Below are 17810 nucleotides of genomic sequence, written 5' to 3' on the forward strand. Positions count from 1 at the left end.
GGAGGGCACAACCGGCGCCTGCCGGCGGGCCGGTGAGGGAGCGCGGTGGCCGCTGACGCGGACCGGCAGCCCCACGAGGGAGGGAGCGGGCGGGGGCCGCGGCTCAGGGGAAGCAGCGGCGGCGGCAGCGGCACCGGGCCCGGGGCGGCGGAATGACGAGCCCGGGCGGAACCTGCGCGACACCTTTATGAGCTCAGCGAGGAGATGGCGGCGGCGGCGGAGCCCTGCGCGCCCGCCGGCTGCAGCGCCCCCTGTCGCATGGGAGGGCGCATCACACCCCCTCAGTCCCCTCACGCCGCGACCCCGGCCCGGGGCGGCGCCTCCGGCGGGGCCGAATCACCCCGCGTGACCCGGCGGGGCGGGGGGAGGGCCGAGGGTCAGTCCTGTGGAGAATCCCGATGGAAAAATAGCAATAAAAAGTGAGTGCAGTTAGACTTTCCTCGGGGAGGAAGGGGATCGCCTCCCCTCCCAGCGGGGTGCTCGGGGCGGGCTGTTCCCCTCACACCGCGGGGTGCGCGCCAGGCAGTCCCCGCCGCCCCTTGTGGGCAGTGGGCTCAGGCCGGCTGGGGAGAGCGGGAGGTGCTCCGTGAAAGAACGACCACGTGCCTCGTCCCCACCCCAGCGCTGCCTGTGTCCCTCTGTGCACCAAAGTCTGGAAATTCAGTCACGGAGAAGAGCAGGGGCGCTCCCGCTCGCAGCCCGCGTGCCCGGGGGACGGGCTGGTGGCCCAGGGTCCGTGAGGATCGTCAGGGCGGATTGCAGCAGCCAGCGGATTTATGAGAGAGCACCCCCACAGGGTCTGGCTTTCTTGGGACGGAGATGAGAAATGCACAGTTTTCCTTTGGGAATCTGGTGCCCGGCTGGCGGTTCCCGCAGCAGGGGAGGGAGCATAGCCAGCAGTCACGTACTTCTGGTACCCAAGAGGAAGCCCCAGTTTCCACAAAATAAGTGTTTGTTCTACACAAAGGTGCCTAACAGTGTGCAAAATCAATGTTAGGAAAACAAAGTCAATGCACTTTATATTTCAGTGATTTCATTTACAAAACACCCTAGCAACGCTATGTATGATTAAAATCTTTTAAGGTTTAATGACCCAATACAATGTATTTAGGGTCAAGTTTTGTACCCCTGACGTCAGTACACATATGAGCAAGATCTGATCCACTGTATTTTCCTCATAGTTTAAGTTAAAAAAATCTAGGACTAGGTGTTCAGCATCAGTAATCTGTCCTTCCTCTTCTGATTCCTCTGGATGTGCTATGTACTAATTTACATGAGCTGATCAACCAGTTCTAAGTTTTAAACACAGAAGTCAATGCACTAATTTCTTTCCTAGTATGGATGGCAGGAGCTGTTCAAAGTGAAAAATGAACATCACTAAATAATCACCAATGCTTAAATAGCACTCTTAAGAGAAAACAGAAAATATTTCCAGTCTTATAAGGATCAAATTCTCACTGCTTCCTTTAATTTTTCACTTCTCTATGAAATGCTGATATTCTTGTTATTCAGGGGGTTTCATTTATTTTGCCTTTTACGAAACATGCTAACATTGTACCTTTGCCAATGACCTAAATGACCTAAAGCAAATGACCTGAATTTAGGGGGGGAAAAAAAAAATTGAAGGTTAAAAAACAAGTTGTTGTTGTTTGGTGTTTTTTTTTTTTTTCCTGGAAAATCCTTCGGAGAGCAGTGATTGGCCACTCACCTGCTGCAGCAGAGAGTTGCTGCATGCAGCCAGGTTTTGTTTCAAGCAGAGTCAAGGGTGGTTTGTAACCGAAGCGGGAGCAAGCAGCTTCCACTGCTCGTGTCACGACTGAACTCACGTGAATGTCACACAGGAGCAGCTGCTAATAAAAATGACATCGCTGTCATTGACGTTGTCATTGTCAGTAAAATGTGGAACTGAGCTCCCGGGGAAAATCCGAGCACTGTTTAAGTCAATCAGAAAGTTCAGTAGGAATCCTATGGCTCCAGTTTGCTTTGTGAAGAAGCAGTCCTGCCATTATTCTGGTGTTTGAGAAGCCTATTGAGCCAAGATAGGCTTACACTAGTGGATGAATTACCTGTGTTAACATTTATGTGGTTTAGAAACCACTTTTTGTAAATACCAAGCTTCTCCGTTCTGCATTTTACAGAGCAAATTTACCCCAGGGAACTAGAGAATGAGACTTCAGGGGTGTGTGAGGAAACACTGTGCTACAAATGAGATCTCTGGGATTCGCGTTCTTCCAGAGTCTGTGGGCACACCTGGGGCTCCTACAATCAAATATCTACATCTTACCCTCCTCTTTGGTCAGAGCCTAAGGAATACAAGGCCCAAAGTGTAACTGAGTGTAACACTGTTGACACATACAGATCTAAAAACTGGCTACAGTAACTTCTGTTTCACCTCCCCACAAGCAATAACGTAACTTGTGCTCCTCTCCCACTCCCGCTTTTTCTGTTTTGCTGCTCACAGCTAGCAGTAATTCCCTCAAAGCAGCTGGTCTGTGTTTTCTCTAAATCACTAAAGGAAAATATCCACAAATAATACACATTAATAAAACCGCTTCTCTTCAGTTTTACTCCTGGGTTTTCTTTTTCATTACATATTTTTATGTTTCTCTACTCTAGAACCCAAATTTTCTTTCCTGCAGCTTCTCTGTCCAAATTTGTTCTTTATTCTCTCCTTCTAATGACCATACTTCTGCAGTTGGAAATATACTGGCCAGCTGTTTATTCCAAAAGTGCTTAATCCCTGCTGCACCTGCTACAGCTTTTAGCATTAAAATTAATTTCTTAACAAGAGGTAAAACAATTATTTTTTATGCTTGCAACATTTCTCTTTACATAAGAAACAGAATTTAATATTCCAGTCACAGGTAATAATATCTGAAAGATGTTTCTTTGGTAAGCTCTTAAATATGGGCCAATAGGGTATAAATTACAATATACAAACACATAATCTAGTGGATTTATTGTCATGACCAAAAGAAACAAGACTCTAAGAATGTACATTTGGGAGATGAATAAGACGTTCTCTGTTTGCCACTAGGATTGAGGTCAGTAATATCCACTTTAAAGCAATTAACCCAGCAGGATAAGTGACGTGAAAATTATCATGCTGAAAGGCTAATGGGCTATTAAATCCATCTTGCTTCACCACTGATGGGCATACAGAATTAATCCTGGGATTAGGTATAGCAGATCGTGGGTAAACTGCTTCCTCACTTCATATTCGTATATGAAGGGTTTTCTGAAAATGCTAGGAAAGAACACAGCCAGAACATTCACTGACGTGCTCTATTCAAGGTTCAGTCCACAGAGCATAAATTAGTGTGTCTGTGCCTGGCCTTATGCAAGCAGTAGTTTTTTATTAATGAATAGATACATTCTGGTAAGAGATCAGAACAAGAGGAAGTCATAGTAATGGTTATATAAATCATACTGCCTGTTGACAATTATTTAAATCTGGACAATTCAATGCAAGAAAATGGTCAGACAAATATGATTGAATTACAACATTATCTTTACTTGCAATGCCATTTCCCTTGGACAACTCCCACCCACTGCTATGACATTAACATGGTAAGAAGAGTTAAATGGCAGAAAGCCCTGCCTTTACCCTTAATAGCTGTGAATAAGAAACTGACCTCACAACAAAGAGAAAGGCGCAGTCTCATCAGCTTGGGATTTTTGTAATGAACAAGTTAGTGGTCTGTATTTTTTTAATATCATCTTTTATTTGTGTGAAATACATCTAATTCTTTGGAGTAATATGGGGTAGGAGATGGTTTGCAGTCACCATATGGTTCTCTTCCTGCTTTCTAGATTGGCCAGTGATGTTGAAAGGTTATCAATATTTCAGCCTTGCCCCTTTATTTGACACAGTTCTTGAATTTCCATCGTGCCTCAAGTGCACTAGATCATATTCCAGTTTGTAATCACAGACTAGGCAGTGGAAAGAACATGCCTATATACAGTTGCAGTGAAGGCAAAATATCTGTCATAGGAATGCATATCTTGTATGTAAGGCAAATGCATTTTAATTTTAAAGTTAATCTTTACAGGACATTTATTTTTAGAGAATGTGCCAATGTTTCTATTACTGTTTTTTGCTTTGTATTGGTTTATCATTAATCTATAAAACCCTGTAGTTGATTCATGTAGTTAAATAAGCTGTCACAGAGTTTTGGTAAAATGATTGTTTCATGCATCTTTCAGAGGAACATGCCAGAGGAGAGAGGAACCCTTTAAACCACAGAGTATATTCATATTTGATCCTGTTACAGCAATAGAAATATAATGGTAAGTCATAATATTTTACATTTGCTGGAACATCCCACAGAAATTTTGGCAATACACAAGACAGCCCAGAGTCTATGGGTAGAAGAAGGAAGTTGTGGAACTGATATGAACAAAACTACAAGGCTGGAAAAAAATCCATCTTTAGGACAAAAATGTGAAAGACAGAATGGTGGCAAGATAGTTCAACTCTTCAACTCTTTTGGTTCTAAATTAGAAGAGGGAGAGATAGAACTTAAACAGACACCTAAACCCCAACAGCTTCTCTAGTATTTGGCTACATAAAGTACTGAACCAGGAAATACTCTCCCAGCTGTCTGAGCAGGAACAACTTAATTTTCACATTAAAGTTTAAAGACCTAAGTTATTTCTTGACCTATAAATGAGATTTGTATTTAAAGCCAAATGTATTTTGAAGTTCAGTTCTTCAGTACCTTTTCCACTTGACGATGAGCATTTCCTGCCAGTTTTCTGTAAAACTCCCATGGGAGTGGAGAGAGGCCTTCGTTGCTTTCCACTAATGAATCTAAATTATTGATTAGTCAGTCTAATTTGTGGAAACTGCTATTGGTTAGTGCTGTCTTAGAAGTGCCTTAGATTGGGCAAAAAGAAATTCAGGTAATTTCACACAGATCTTCAGTGAGGGAAAGACTATTAAAATAGATAGGAGAAACAGCATTTTCAGCCAGTGTTCTTTTATTTGCCCACACTTCACAGAACTCACATATTCTCCTTCATACTGCCCTAGAATTTTATTTTAATAAACATTGCTTGAGGGCTGATTTGGGGATCACTAGAGTACAATTAACCGTTCTGAGCAGACATCTTTCGGTGCTTATGGTAACCCTGAAGCAGTGTCTAAAACTGGAATCTAGAAAACAGGTCCATGAATTTCTAATTCTCTAAGTAATCTAATTATATAAAGAATTAAAAAGGACAAAAAGAAAGAAAAAAGGGGCAGAGTCAGAGTTCCCAAGACAGGTCACAAAATACCTGTCATGCACTGCATGATCTGAAACACTGAGATTGTAAATCAGTGACTCCAATGCAGTAATGTTTGAGTCTTGCCTGATAAACAAAGTTTTGTACACTCCACTGCACATAGCAATGAATATAACAAGTGTCAAAATAGCTAAGCATCATGGAAATGTCCATTTGGACTCGAAATGGGATGAAAAATAACAGTGAGTAAAAAAATGGAGATGGACATAACAAAAGAGGGAAATCCAGGAAACAGAGCTTTGAAATGTCAGACATTCAACTAGAAGAATACAGAACATAATCTATGTCATGTGAATATGGGAAAATTAAGTTTTTCAGTTACCCCATTTCTGAAAGAAAATATTTTAGAGGACAACTACAAAAAGAAAACCAATTCTATGGATTTTAGTGTAATGTTGCTCACTACTGTAATTTTAAAATCTGAGATGTTGTGACCAAGACTTTTTTCCATTAATCTTTGAGAATTTGTCTCAATCCAACTGCAGAGAGAAGGGCTTTATGACTGGTAGCAATAACAGATAAAAGTAAAAGCACTAACAAGATGCACAACAGACAAAAAATCCCTCAGAGAATGTAGCACAGGCTCCTGCAGCTGCAGTGAGTGGATACGGATAATCCCTGGTAGCTGCAAATACCCTCTTAGGGGAGGTTTTCTGCAGGAGAAGCCTAATCTCAATCCATACATAGGAAAAATAATGCTGAACCTAGTAATAGCTTAGGACTTTCTCTCCGTGTCATTTTCTTCAGAAGTACAAAAACAAACCTTCAAATTGTTGTTTAGAATAACTGATTTAACAAGAAAAATGAATCCCCTGACACTCAGGCCTCTTGTACCTTCTCCTGTTCAGCAAGAGCACCTGCAGTGTCTCGCCTTGAACTGTTTAACACTGCAAGCCATACTTGTAGTTACAAACAGCTGTGAAAAAATTAAGATTTCTTTCAAGAATGCATTCTCTGCTGAAGAGGCAATGACAGACATGTCTCTTGGAAACAGTGTGTGGGAATTTCAACTGAGAAGGTTGGTTTTGAAAGCATTTGTCAATTTGAAAAACTCTCTTTTAACCAGGACATAAAAAAGTGAAATGCTTGTCTTCATGTGAAGACAACCAAATTGTCTTGACATGAAAAAGAAGCATTTTTCATTACGTGACAGGAATATTTAATATTTACTAGTTACGTGTTTAAATGAATTTTAAAAAAATCTGAAAAACAACAGAACAAAAACCCAACAATGAAACAACCACCAGAAACAAATGAATAATCAATGGCATGTTGTGCACAGCAACATTCCATGTACTGTCTTTCAGAAATGGGAAAAGTGTAAGTGGTCAGAACATTATCACAGCCTGAACAGAACAAAACCTTGATTTGGTTTGTGGACAACAAGAGAATTAATAAATACCCTGAAACAGCACAGTGAATGAAAAATTTGGGATAACAGCAGAAGAAATAGCAGTGTCTTACTGACATAAACAGAGTCATTTGAGAAATACGTCCCTGATGTCCAAGAGATCTTATACAAATGGAAAAAAACCCCACCAGCAAGGTCCTCTGGGCTACCACAGATGAGGAAAATTGGTGGGGAGAAGGAACCTGACAGTTTATAAATCATCACAAATAAGGAAACAAAAATATTACAGAAGCTGTTAGGAAAGCATAGTATTTCTTACAAAGTAGGACTTTTAATCAAGTCTCTTGTAATTATTAGAGTTTGTTACCCTTTTAGTATAATTCTTTTAGATGTCTCTTCTGTTTACCCTGACTTTCCTAAACCATCAAGATCCACTTTATGAATACACAGAGGTTTTACATCCTGCTCCTTTTTGCACGTGGTTGTTTCAGACCCCAGTGCTTTCCTAATAAAGGTCCATCTTTGCAATTGTTCCAGTTTGATGAATTCATAGTCAGCTTATAAACACTGCTCTGAAACCTTCAGGTCCTTGTCCCTCCCTGCACGTCCCTCTGTGCCACAGATATCTGCCCAGATGCCACGGGGACACATGCAGGCAGGAGATAGAGGGGATGGAGGAGCTTTGTGCATTGCTGCACTATAACTGCTGATTAGGAGTGTAAACACTCAAAACAGAACCAATTTAAGCAAAGGAACAATTAACAGAGAAAGGTTTCACATTAATTATTGAAAAGTTTTCATTCATACTGACCTAGGCGTTTGCCAGGGTAAACTCATTTTACACTCCTGGACAGAGATCACTGTTCAAACCCACCTGCAAAAGTGCTTAGCACTTTTTGTATTTTCTCTATATAAAGTCAGTGAATGTTCAGACTATTTGTGTTTTGTTTCTTTGCTGCAGCCTCTCAGCATTGCCAGGCAATGCCCACAATTGCTCTCGTTCCTCTAGACAATCAGTGTCATCCCCTTGTACAATGAAATCCAAATAAGCATTTGTCACAGCTCTTTGGAATAACATCTTCATGTTAAATGATGTATTGTTATGCTTCAAAACTGGAAATTATCTTGAAGCATAAAATTATTCCTTGCAGGTTTCAAAAATTAGCTAGCAAGAGTCAGATAGCTCAGCAGTGTGTACTGTCACTAGCAACAAATCCTTTCTGCAACAGGAGGAGTTTTTCTCTAAAGTAAAATTTGGAAGCTTATTCCAAATTTTATCAAACTTTGTAATTTTTCTTGTTATCATTTAATCCCTGATGGTTTTGGTTACTAGGAAATGAAGAGTACAGTACTCCAATCAAGAAAAAAATGTTCAAACTTATTTTTAAATAGTCTGTTTCTACATATGAGATCAACCAAATTCAACCTGATCCATGATCATCTCCTAAACATTTGATCTTACAGCTGAGCTTGCAGTGGGCAGTTGAAATAACTAATTAAGAACTAATTGGTTTGAAAGGAAACTTTCAAAGAAATAAACTGTGAAATGACCTAATTCTGAAACCTGGGAATAATCAACAGTTTGCTTCTGGTCTAGATTTCCATGAAGTTCAGCAGTCTGCCTGCTGATCATGCAGCACAGAGCCTGAATCAAAGAAACCCTCACAAAGCTCACTTGGACATCATGCCTGCAGTCAAAGGACACTGTCAGAGCAGATTCCCAGCAGCTGGGAAAAAAAATGTGCAATGCTGTGGGTGAGAAGTGAAACTGGGTGGGTGTGGGCATCTGTGCTCCTACTAAAGTAATCAGAGCAGTAGTAGAAGCAATAATGAATTGCCATGGGGGGATCTGCTAAGTGTCAATATGAATGTCATCCTTTTTTCTTCTTCTCCAATTGCTGTCTCATTGCCTGATGGCTACAGGTTGTTGAAAACTGCCTGACTGAAAACATGCTGAAATAGCATCACATGACATTTGAGAGAGGAATTAAATATTTAACATGTATTTTTACTGCAAAAGAAACATGAAAGAAAACTGAACTGTGTTCTGATATTATAAACAGAAAATGACAGGGGAATAATTGAAATCTAAACCCATCACCTCTCTAGTTATGAAAATCTAATCAAATTATAAAAGTAGCTCTCCCAAGCTCATAGCCACAGTCGTTGCTCAATCAGGTCTGTGTAATAGAAGAGGAAACCTTCAGACACACTTTTAGATTAGGCAACTGTGTTTTTCCTGATGGACTATGAAAAAATTGTATAAACATTTCCACTTCCCATCACTTGAAATTAAAGAGAATAATTTCCATTAACTTTCAACTAGCTCAGCTATCGAAGCCATTCTCTCTCTGGACTCTTTTCCTTCTTAAACATTCTCTCAGATGTTGGACTGATTTTCACAAATTGTTTCGTTCTGTTGTCATCCTAAACTGACCTTTTTGCCAGTAACTTGGAGGATAAAGCTGTGCCTCCTAGTGCTACTGTAATAACCACTAAAGTAACTGTATTTCTTTATTTAACCACCAGAACTTTTAGACAAATCCTTGCCCTCTGGTGGTGGGAATGCTTCCCCTGGTTAATCCTCCTCTAACATGACTAATTCTGTGACACTTCCTTAGCTTCAAAAGTATTTTCTTAATTTTGCAGAACTGCCTCTGTGGAGGAGATACTCCACAAAAACAGGTTTCAGAATGTTATCTTTGAACTCCAATTACTCTGAATTTTCTCTCATAGGTTTAGGTGTAATGTAGACAGTGGTGCTCCACCTGTGTGTTTCCTTCAGCCTTTAGGCACACTAATTTTCATTCCACTTGGCTTCATTGTTTGACCTGTCAATATCCCCTGCATTACCTCAGAGATATTCATCCCAAATCTGGATACATCCCCACAAGTCTGCTCAACATGGCAGTGGGTCTCTCCTCACTTACTACCTGCTATTCTCTACACATGGTCAAATAAGTGAGACCAGAACATTTTAAAACTTCCAAACTTCATGACTGCAGAAACTGATATCCTGCACCAGTCACGAGTATTTAATTTGTCCCTTCTCTAAGGCTGAAAAATTGATAGGAGCACTTTTCCTCCCCACCCAAGTGCATGGTACAGCCTACAAAAAGCCACACACACACTGGCATTGACAAACTGAAAATTTGATTAAATACTTGGCTAAGTATGTGGGAATCATGAAACTATGGAACCTCTTGTCAGGAGCAAAGGCTACTGAAACAACTTGCACTAAACTTGCATTAAACAGTGTTAAGTTTCTTTGAAGGCAAATATCAAAACATTGTTTCAGAACTTTTTTTTTGCAAGTTGCATATTTTTAGTATCAGAAATGCTACATAAATATTGGCCAGGTATTTTAAACTACTACTGAAAAAAACATTTTTAATAGAAACGCCTACTTACTTATGCAACTCATTTTGGTTTCTTATATAAAGTAACAACAAGTGCTTTAAACCAAAGTGGTACCTTCACAACAAAGAGTACTAAACTAAAAAAGTCAGATAACGATATCAAAACATTGTTTCAGAACATTTTTTTTTTGGTACCTTCACAACAAAGAGTACTAAACTAAAAAAGTCAGATAACAACTTATCTAAAAATGTAACTTAGCTAAAAAGTTAGAAAAACAATTATAGCTCTGATTTATATAAGCATCCCAGACTGAGAAAACAGAGGACTGCAGACCTATTGAGATGCCCCTTAAAGGGGAGCCCTCAAGCACATTGAAAATTCAATGAAATTTTAATATCATTGCAATTAAATGTAAAATTCTTCCAACACCAATAAAATCAAGATTTCTTCTGATAAAGAACATTGGTATAAGAGTAAGTGAGCACAACTGGCAATGAACAGTCCCAGAGGTAAAGTCTAAATTTTAATTTCCATATCAGAAAAGTGAGTTCTGTAATTGTCCCCAGCTGGAGCAACAGGAGCAAAAGATTTAACGTGTCCAAAATTAATATGTTTGATTGTAAACCTATAAGTTCAAGAACACAGTCCCCAGCACAGCTGCCACAGACTGGCAGAAATATTACACTTATTACACAGAAATAGAAAGGGATGATGATGTTTACCTTCTCCCTAGAGCTACCCTTTTCCCAAAGAAGAGCAGCCCAGTTTTTATGTGCACCACGAAGAGCTGCATTGCAGTGTGCCTGTGATTTAGGAATCACTAAGAGCCTTCAATAATGCTCTGATTCTATCACACAGAGCAGCTGTTCCCACTCTGCAGCCTCCAACTACAGCAGGGGCTATTTACTGACCAACTGGTGAGCACTGGATCTTTAGTTTCTCAGGCAAGCTGAAAAGGTAAAAATGCAAAACTAGTGCCATTACATCTGGGGAATTGATTTAGGAAGAAAAAACCAATCTGTCCTTGTTGAGAAGTGTTTGCTTCTCAACACTAAATGAATCTCTCAATATTAAACTTCAAAGCTCTGATGTAAGAGAACCCAAATAGTTCAGAGCCTCTTTAAAGTTGCCACAGCACTCAGTAAAGTTAAGGACAAGGAAAAGTAGGGCTCTTCTCTGCATCATCCCCTCCTTCTGCCCTGCAAAACACAAAGAGATCACATCTTTTGATGTTTTGAATTCTTCACGGCTTTGTATAGCAGCATAACACCAGAGCACCTCATTTAAATTTTTGATTTATCATAAATCCCAAAAGATTGTTATAAGAAGTAAAAAATGTCATAAACCAGTAAAAGCTTTAACTTTTCACCAGCAACTTCAAACTCTGAATTAACACAGATATAACTGCAAAACGATTGTGTTTTCATCTCCTGCCTTTAAGTCACAGCAACAGTTCACACAAGAATTATTCCTGGACCTTTTTTTTTTTTTTTTTTTGTTAAGAGAAAATTGAAGCAAAACATCTGGTTATTGTAACCAGAAGCTGCAGCTGAAAGCCAGGAGACAGAACTGGGTTCTCAGGCACATCACTGAACTGCTGAGACACAGGGGCAAAGGCACAGACAAGCAACATAAGAGCTGTTGCTGAGATCAGAAGCAACTTAACAACAGTGCATGAAAGCATATTAAGAAATTCTTCTCCAATTACTTAGCTGCTACCAATAGAATAGAACTTCTCTTACCTTTCTCAAAATAAAATTACTTTTACAACACTTAAAATAAAAGACAAAGGATATAGATGGCAGAAACAGAGTAATCCAAGACCATTCACACACTGGATTTACCTTAACATTTGGAGAAAAAGCAAGTCTAGGTAACTAGTATTTCCTACTGTTTAGTGAGTTTACAAATGTAATTTTTATAACACTAATCTAGTTCTTCAATGGGTTGTCAGAATAAAATGTCCTGATTCCTTTCTGTCAGTCATTATTGACACTGCTCAATCTGTTGTCTCTCTGAAAGATAAATAAAATGTGACTGTGAAAGGAACAACCAAGGGGAGACGTAAATGCACTTGTACTCAGCACCAATGCAAGCAGCTCACAAAGCACTTTTCAGACAAAACTGCCATGGAATTTCATGAACAATGTTTCTGAGATGCCATTTTCACCACACTCTATTGCTAATGATTTCTGTAGGTCTGACAAATCTTTTAACTGTGCTATGGTTTATGGCTACTGATTCAAAAAAAAGGAAAAAGGTTAGTAACCTGAAGAATATGAATGATCCCACTAGCACAGCTGTAGATCATGATATGCTGAGTGTTCAGAAATTAAAGCACAGATATGACATAAAATGCTTTCCTGAGCTTCGGAAACTTGAAAATAGGACACATTTTCTTATAAAAACTCCTTTTTCAGTCAACACCTCTATACAAACCCAGTCCTTTCTTTCCATGTCCCATCTTTCCATTTGATCTCAATACATTCCATACATGTGCCACACAGTAAACTGATTTATCTTGCATCACTCAGCTTTTACCAACACAGTATTCCACTTCTCCTAGGACTTATGCCCACATTCCAAACTATAAAGACAAAGGAAGGAGATCTTAATTGTTTTTAAAGGTAAACTGACTGAAATTTTCTTCTCCATCTCAAAATACATAAATGCGTATATAAAAGCAATCGGTAACTTGGGCTGTAAAAAACCCACCCTCACTGTTGTCCTTTTAAAATAGGTAAAGAGCAATAACCTCATCTGGAAACTAAAAATAGCATGAGTAATTTTACCATCTTTTCACTTTTTGCTCTTATTCCCCTGGAATATAGTGACCTTATTGACTTTGCTTATGTAAGTGGTAATAGATTGCCTAGCTGGAATTTTTCATTTAACACAAGCAATTTTGTGCATATTTTCTGCTGGGCCGATCTTTCTGTCCTCCTTTTTGCATTCCAGCTCTCACTGGTGTGACCTCTCAGCCAGGGGCAGCAGGAAGGTCTCGCTGCTCTCCAGCCACAGCCACGTTTGACACTGGCTGAGATGCAGGGCACTGCGTGCTGGAGACACTCAGGGGTCACACACAGACTCCTGCCTCAGAACACCAATAAATCTGTTTCCACTGGGTTGACAGAGCCAGCACTCACTGTCACAGCACAGACCTGCCCAGCAGCTGCAGCCAGGACCTTTGGCTGCTAAGAGTCCTTCCCTAAATCCAACTTGTGGGCCAAAGGCAAAGGACGTGTTGCAATGGACAGCACTATCAGACTTGGATCAGCGGCCACGGCCTGATTCTCCCCCTCCTGTTAGTGAAGGCACATTCATTTACCTGGTGTCTGCCTTCACATTTACTGCTCACAATGGGATAAAGCAGGAAACACTTGTGAACATCCAGCTTCTTGGTCCTACATCCAGCTTCTTCCTTGCAGGGCTCAGACAAGTTTGTAATAGACACTCACTCCTTTTTTAAGTAAATTATTCTGCAATAGCCACAGTTCTCACACATCTGTTGCCCTCTGGTCCACATGCTGACTTTCTATCACATTTAACAGAAATATCACGCAGGTACCTGAATTATTCCTAAGTGTCTTTCCATTCATTGGGAGTTACACTAAAACAGCTACAGATGTTGAAAACAAGACAAACACTGATTTCACTGAATCCAATACTTCAGTCATGAGACTGCTTAAATGAAAGAACATGGACTAAACAGGAAAAGTACCAAAAAGAAAAAAAAGAGAAAAAAAGAAAAAGTTTATCTCATAGCCTATAATGAAATCACGTTCTCCAATTTCTTTAGGTTCAGGCTTTCATGATCCTTATTTTCACCTATTTCTCATTTTGCTATAGAGGCATTTTTACAAGTTTTAAAAATCTTTCAGAGCATGCTCCAACAATAGAAACCAACGTGAATGGCAAATAAAATTTGGATGAAAGCAGTGAGATCTCAGAGTTTGAATCCTCAGCAGTGTCAGGATCATCATCACACCTGATGGACACATCGATCCAGATGCAATCCAAAGGCTGACATATGTTAATTCAACTCAGCTAGCTAATTAACAATCCTCTCCACACAATCTCCAAGGAAGCATTCATGAAAGCTGTTTCTGTACATTGAGACTTTGTCACATGTTATTAAACATCACTAAAGATGGTCTCCTGTGATGTACAGAAAAACTTCTCAGCCAAAGGGCAAAAATTCAGAGTAAGGGCACTTCTGTTACATTTGGGAAAATAAGCAAACGTTAAACATTGTGCAAAAGGAAAAGACTTTATTTAACACCATATATGATTTGGAAGTTTCAAGCACTGAAGACCAGAAAGACAAACTGTATTTTGCTTTTCCAAATACACCTATATTCAGCATGGAAGCCATTGATTTTTAAGATACACCAGAAATGTCTTTCAGCACCTAGTTACTGCTGATTGCCTTTTCAGCTGCCAATCCTTGCTTGGGTTTTGAGTAATCCCAAGGTCTCCTGTTCTCTGTGTATCCATAGAGCTTCCGCAGTGCCACTCGTGCAGCCTCCTCCTCTGCAGCCAGCAGTGTTTCACCAGGGCCTTCAGCTAACATCTTCTTATCACTTGGGGAAAAAAGACCCAAAGTTACAACCATGAAAAACCAAAGTTTCTGTCATAAAACCCTGAGCACTGCTGTGTAACAGGAATAAAACAGACTGGTTTTTCTCCAATGTCTTTGAACACTGATTTATGTATACACACAATGGAAACATTTCTGTTGGTCTTTCCTGCAAAGGTAATTGTATATTCAATAATGGAAACTCAGATCAGAAATGTGTCCATTTCCTGGAAGAACACCACTCTGTTCATTTAGGTTCCTAACACAGCACTGTTCTTTACAGCATTCAATTTGTCAGCCCTGTTAAAAACATGCAAATTTGTTACTCTGGTTAGCTAAGTGTTTTTGTCTTTTCTCCTCCCCTGGTAAGGAAGCATTTCAAACTGCTTCAAAAGGACTGACAGAGAAGCTCTCTCTGCTGTGAATTATGTGCTCATGTCTGTTTAACAAACACCTATGCACACACACTACATAGGAGCAGGTCATGAAGGGACACCAGGGATTCCTGAAGAGAAACAATCAAAGTTCCTTTCTTTTTTATAAGATACATTTTAGAAGGTACAGAAACCAAAGCAGGGTAAAGCAGAACAAGTTAAAGCATGTGTTCATCTGCAGTTCCTTTAGTAAAGTAGCTGTGATGTGGATTCTGCCACTCCTGGGCACTGACCACACCTGACACAAATGCACCAGGGACAACTGGCACTTCCTAAGCTGTGCCTGGACACAGACACTCCTATGGCCCAGTTTACAGTGCTGCTGATTTTCAAACTTAAAAGCTTCTCAGGAACTTAAAATGAGTCTCTCTTCCATCCCACCTCCCTCCATGTCTCTTTGTGCTTGCCCAAGCCCTGGACACAGCTGTGGTCCCTCCAAAGCCATGCAGTTATGGTGTTCCCAAAGTTCCTGTGTCAGGTCACTCAGAACACACCCAGGCTCTTTGGTGCACCCCCTTTAGCCTCTGGAGCCCTTAGTCAGAGACTGTTTATGGATCACCACAGCAAGCTATGGCCAATGCTTAAATGGCTCATTTTATATGGAACTTAGTATCATGCTTCTTTTCTGGAACAATTTGACCAAAAAGCATGAGTAGAAAAGTAAAAGACCATCTTCCCTCCTTCCCACTCCTCCAATTAAAGCTGTTTAACGTTAAATTATAATTGCACTAACCAGTACAACCCAACAAAGTAGACTGGCAGAACTGTGCTGACTCCCAACTGCCTGGTAATTCTTGGTTCTGGAGCAGAGATATTCCTCTTGGTCAGCTCTTCCAGCAGTAAACCCATAGGATTTACAACTTCCCAGATCTCAAATAGGTCTTTTCCAATCAGCTGGGGAATAAAAAAGTCCTAAACAAGAAAATTTAGAAGTTACAATTAATGGCTTGAGATTCTGGTGTCTCCTAACAAAAATACAGTATGAAGAGAAATAACAGACAAGAAATTCCTGAAATGAATGATAAACCTGCCTCAGTGCCCCATCCCAGTGCTTGGAATCTCTGATTGTGGTTTAGCCACTGACAGAATTGTGCCAGGGGCAAAGTCAGCCCCAGACCCAGAGAAGGGACAGCTCCAGCCTGAGGGGCAAGCTGTGGCAGCAGAGGAGCTGGGGCAATACATGGAAATGTGTAAAACCCACGGGTCCTTCACCTGTTTGGATCACTCTCTTGTCTGTAACAGCTCCTTGCTCTTACAGACACCTCTCAATGGTCTTGTATCAGGAAGAACATTTTAATAAACACTTCTCCACTGCAAAACTAAAGATAAGTGAAAAGGATGACTGAAACAACAGTAGCTGTTAAAACTACTTTGTCACACTGAATTTCAATCAAACATTTGTGTATGAAATATCTCCAGGGGCTTGCACTCCTAAGTGCAAAACCTATGAACTCATCCCTGTTTATATAGAACAGAGTTTTTAAAAATTGAAGATATATGAAATCTCACATGGAATCATTTCATTATCTGATAATATAACGCTTTCCCTTGGCAACTTTCAGCAAATATTAATATTACCATCGTAATCCAGAAGTATATGATTTATGTACTTGATCAGCCTTCTTAATGATAAAAAACCCCATCAAAAGCAACTTTCAGCAAATATTAATACCACCATCATAATCCAGAAGTATATGATTTCATGTACTTGATCAGCCTTCTTAATGATAAAAAACCCCATCAAAATCCCCAATCCCCAACAGCTGAACACCACCACCACCACCAGATTTCATTGTTAAATTGTCTTGCTTTGGTACTGTCAAACTTCTGCCAGCCTCCCTGGATCTCTCCCCATTCAGGTACAAAGCAGCATTCATTGAACCTACCCTGACAAAGATCCCGGCTCTCTCGGGCCCGCTGCTTTCCAGCAGGGCTCCTATCACGGCGAGGAACGTCCTCTGCAGCACGTCTGGTGGGGCAGGAAAATCCCTGCAAAGCGCCAGGTCCTGTATGGACAGGTTTTGAGCCACATAAGAGACAAGTTCCTGACTGGTAAGAAAATTAACCAGTGCTTCTATGCCCTTTGCAGGTAACTCTGGGTAGGCGCCTTCAAAGCACTGCGCCAGGTAGGCGCGGGCAAAGCGCAGCCCTCGCTCCGCAAGGCCGGCGTTGTCCCGCAGCTGAAGAGCGACCGCGTCCTTGTCCAGCCCCAGCTGCCGGCGCCTCGCCTCTTCGCTTTCGATGTAGCAGGGGTTAACAAACGCAGTCTTGAGAAGGTCCAGGGCGAAGTTTTCCTGCACTCGGTGGCTGAAGGCTTGGACCTCCGCGTGGTAATCCCAGTTGGGCTTCTCGGACCTGCGGGCGCGGAAAGGGAACCAGCTCAGGAATAGAACGCGTTACCGGCCCCGCGCCTTTCGAAAGGGTACGAGAAACGAAATTGATCTTGAATACCAAAGCTAGTATTTAAATCCCTAGGGTCAAACACTGTCGGTTCCATATCCCCGTCTGCCTGCCCCGTTCAACACGGACTGTGCCGACCTGCGGAGCCCAACCCATTCTGCTCCAAAGCGTGAGCAGACGGGGCCTAAACGTTCTGATTTCCCCCCTTTTTGGGGCCGGCTCACTCCTCCCCCGAGCTCCACCCGCCCTTCCCGCCGCTCACCGCCGCTGCGGAGGCGCCTGTAGCCGCTGCAGCTCCAGATACGCCCGGAGCCACCGCTTCTTTTCGGGGGGCGGCGCGGTGCCGAACGCGGCGCCGAGCCCGGCGCCCCGCCCGGCCCCGGCCAGGAGCGGCCGC

General features: G+C 41.2%; 1 protein-coding gene across 1 annotated transcript; it reads right to left on the reverse strand.

Annotated features, from left to right (window-relative positions):
• Nucleotides 1-14251: 14251 nt before the first annotated feature.
• On the reverse strand, nucleotides 14252-17806 carry MRPL44 (mitochondrial ribosomal protein L44; the record flags this gene model as incomplete). Its single annotated transcript, XM_041414316.1, has 4 exons — nucleotides 14252-14583; nucleotides 15747-15925; nucleotides 16900-17368; nucleotides 17676-17806. Coding segments are annotated over 4 exons (951 nt in total), but the record flags the coding sequence as incomplete, so codon positions are not given.
• Nucleotides 17807-17810: the final 4 nt, after the last annotated feature.

Source organism: Onychostruthus taczanowskii, unplaced genomic scaffold, assembly GCF_017590055.1.
Source record: "Onychostruthus taczanowskii isolate IOZ18803 unplaced genomic scaffold, ASM1759005v1 scaffold45, whole genome shotgun sequence".
NCBI lineage: Eukaryota > Metazoa > Chordata > Aves > Passeriformes > Passeridae > Onychostruthus > Onychostruthus taczanowskii.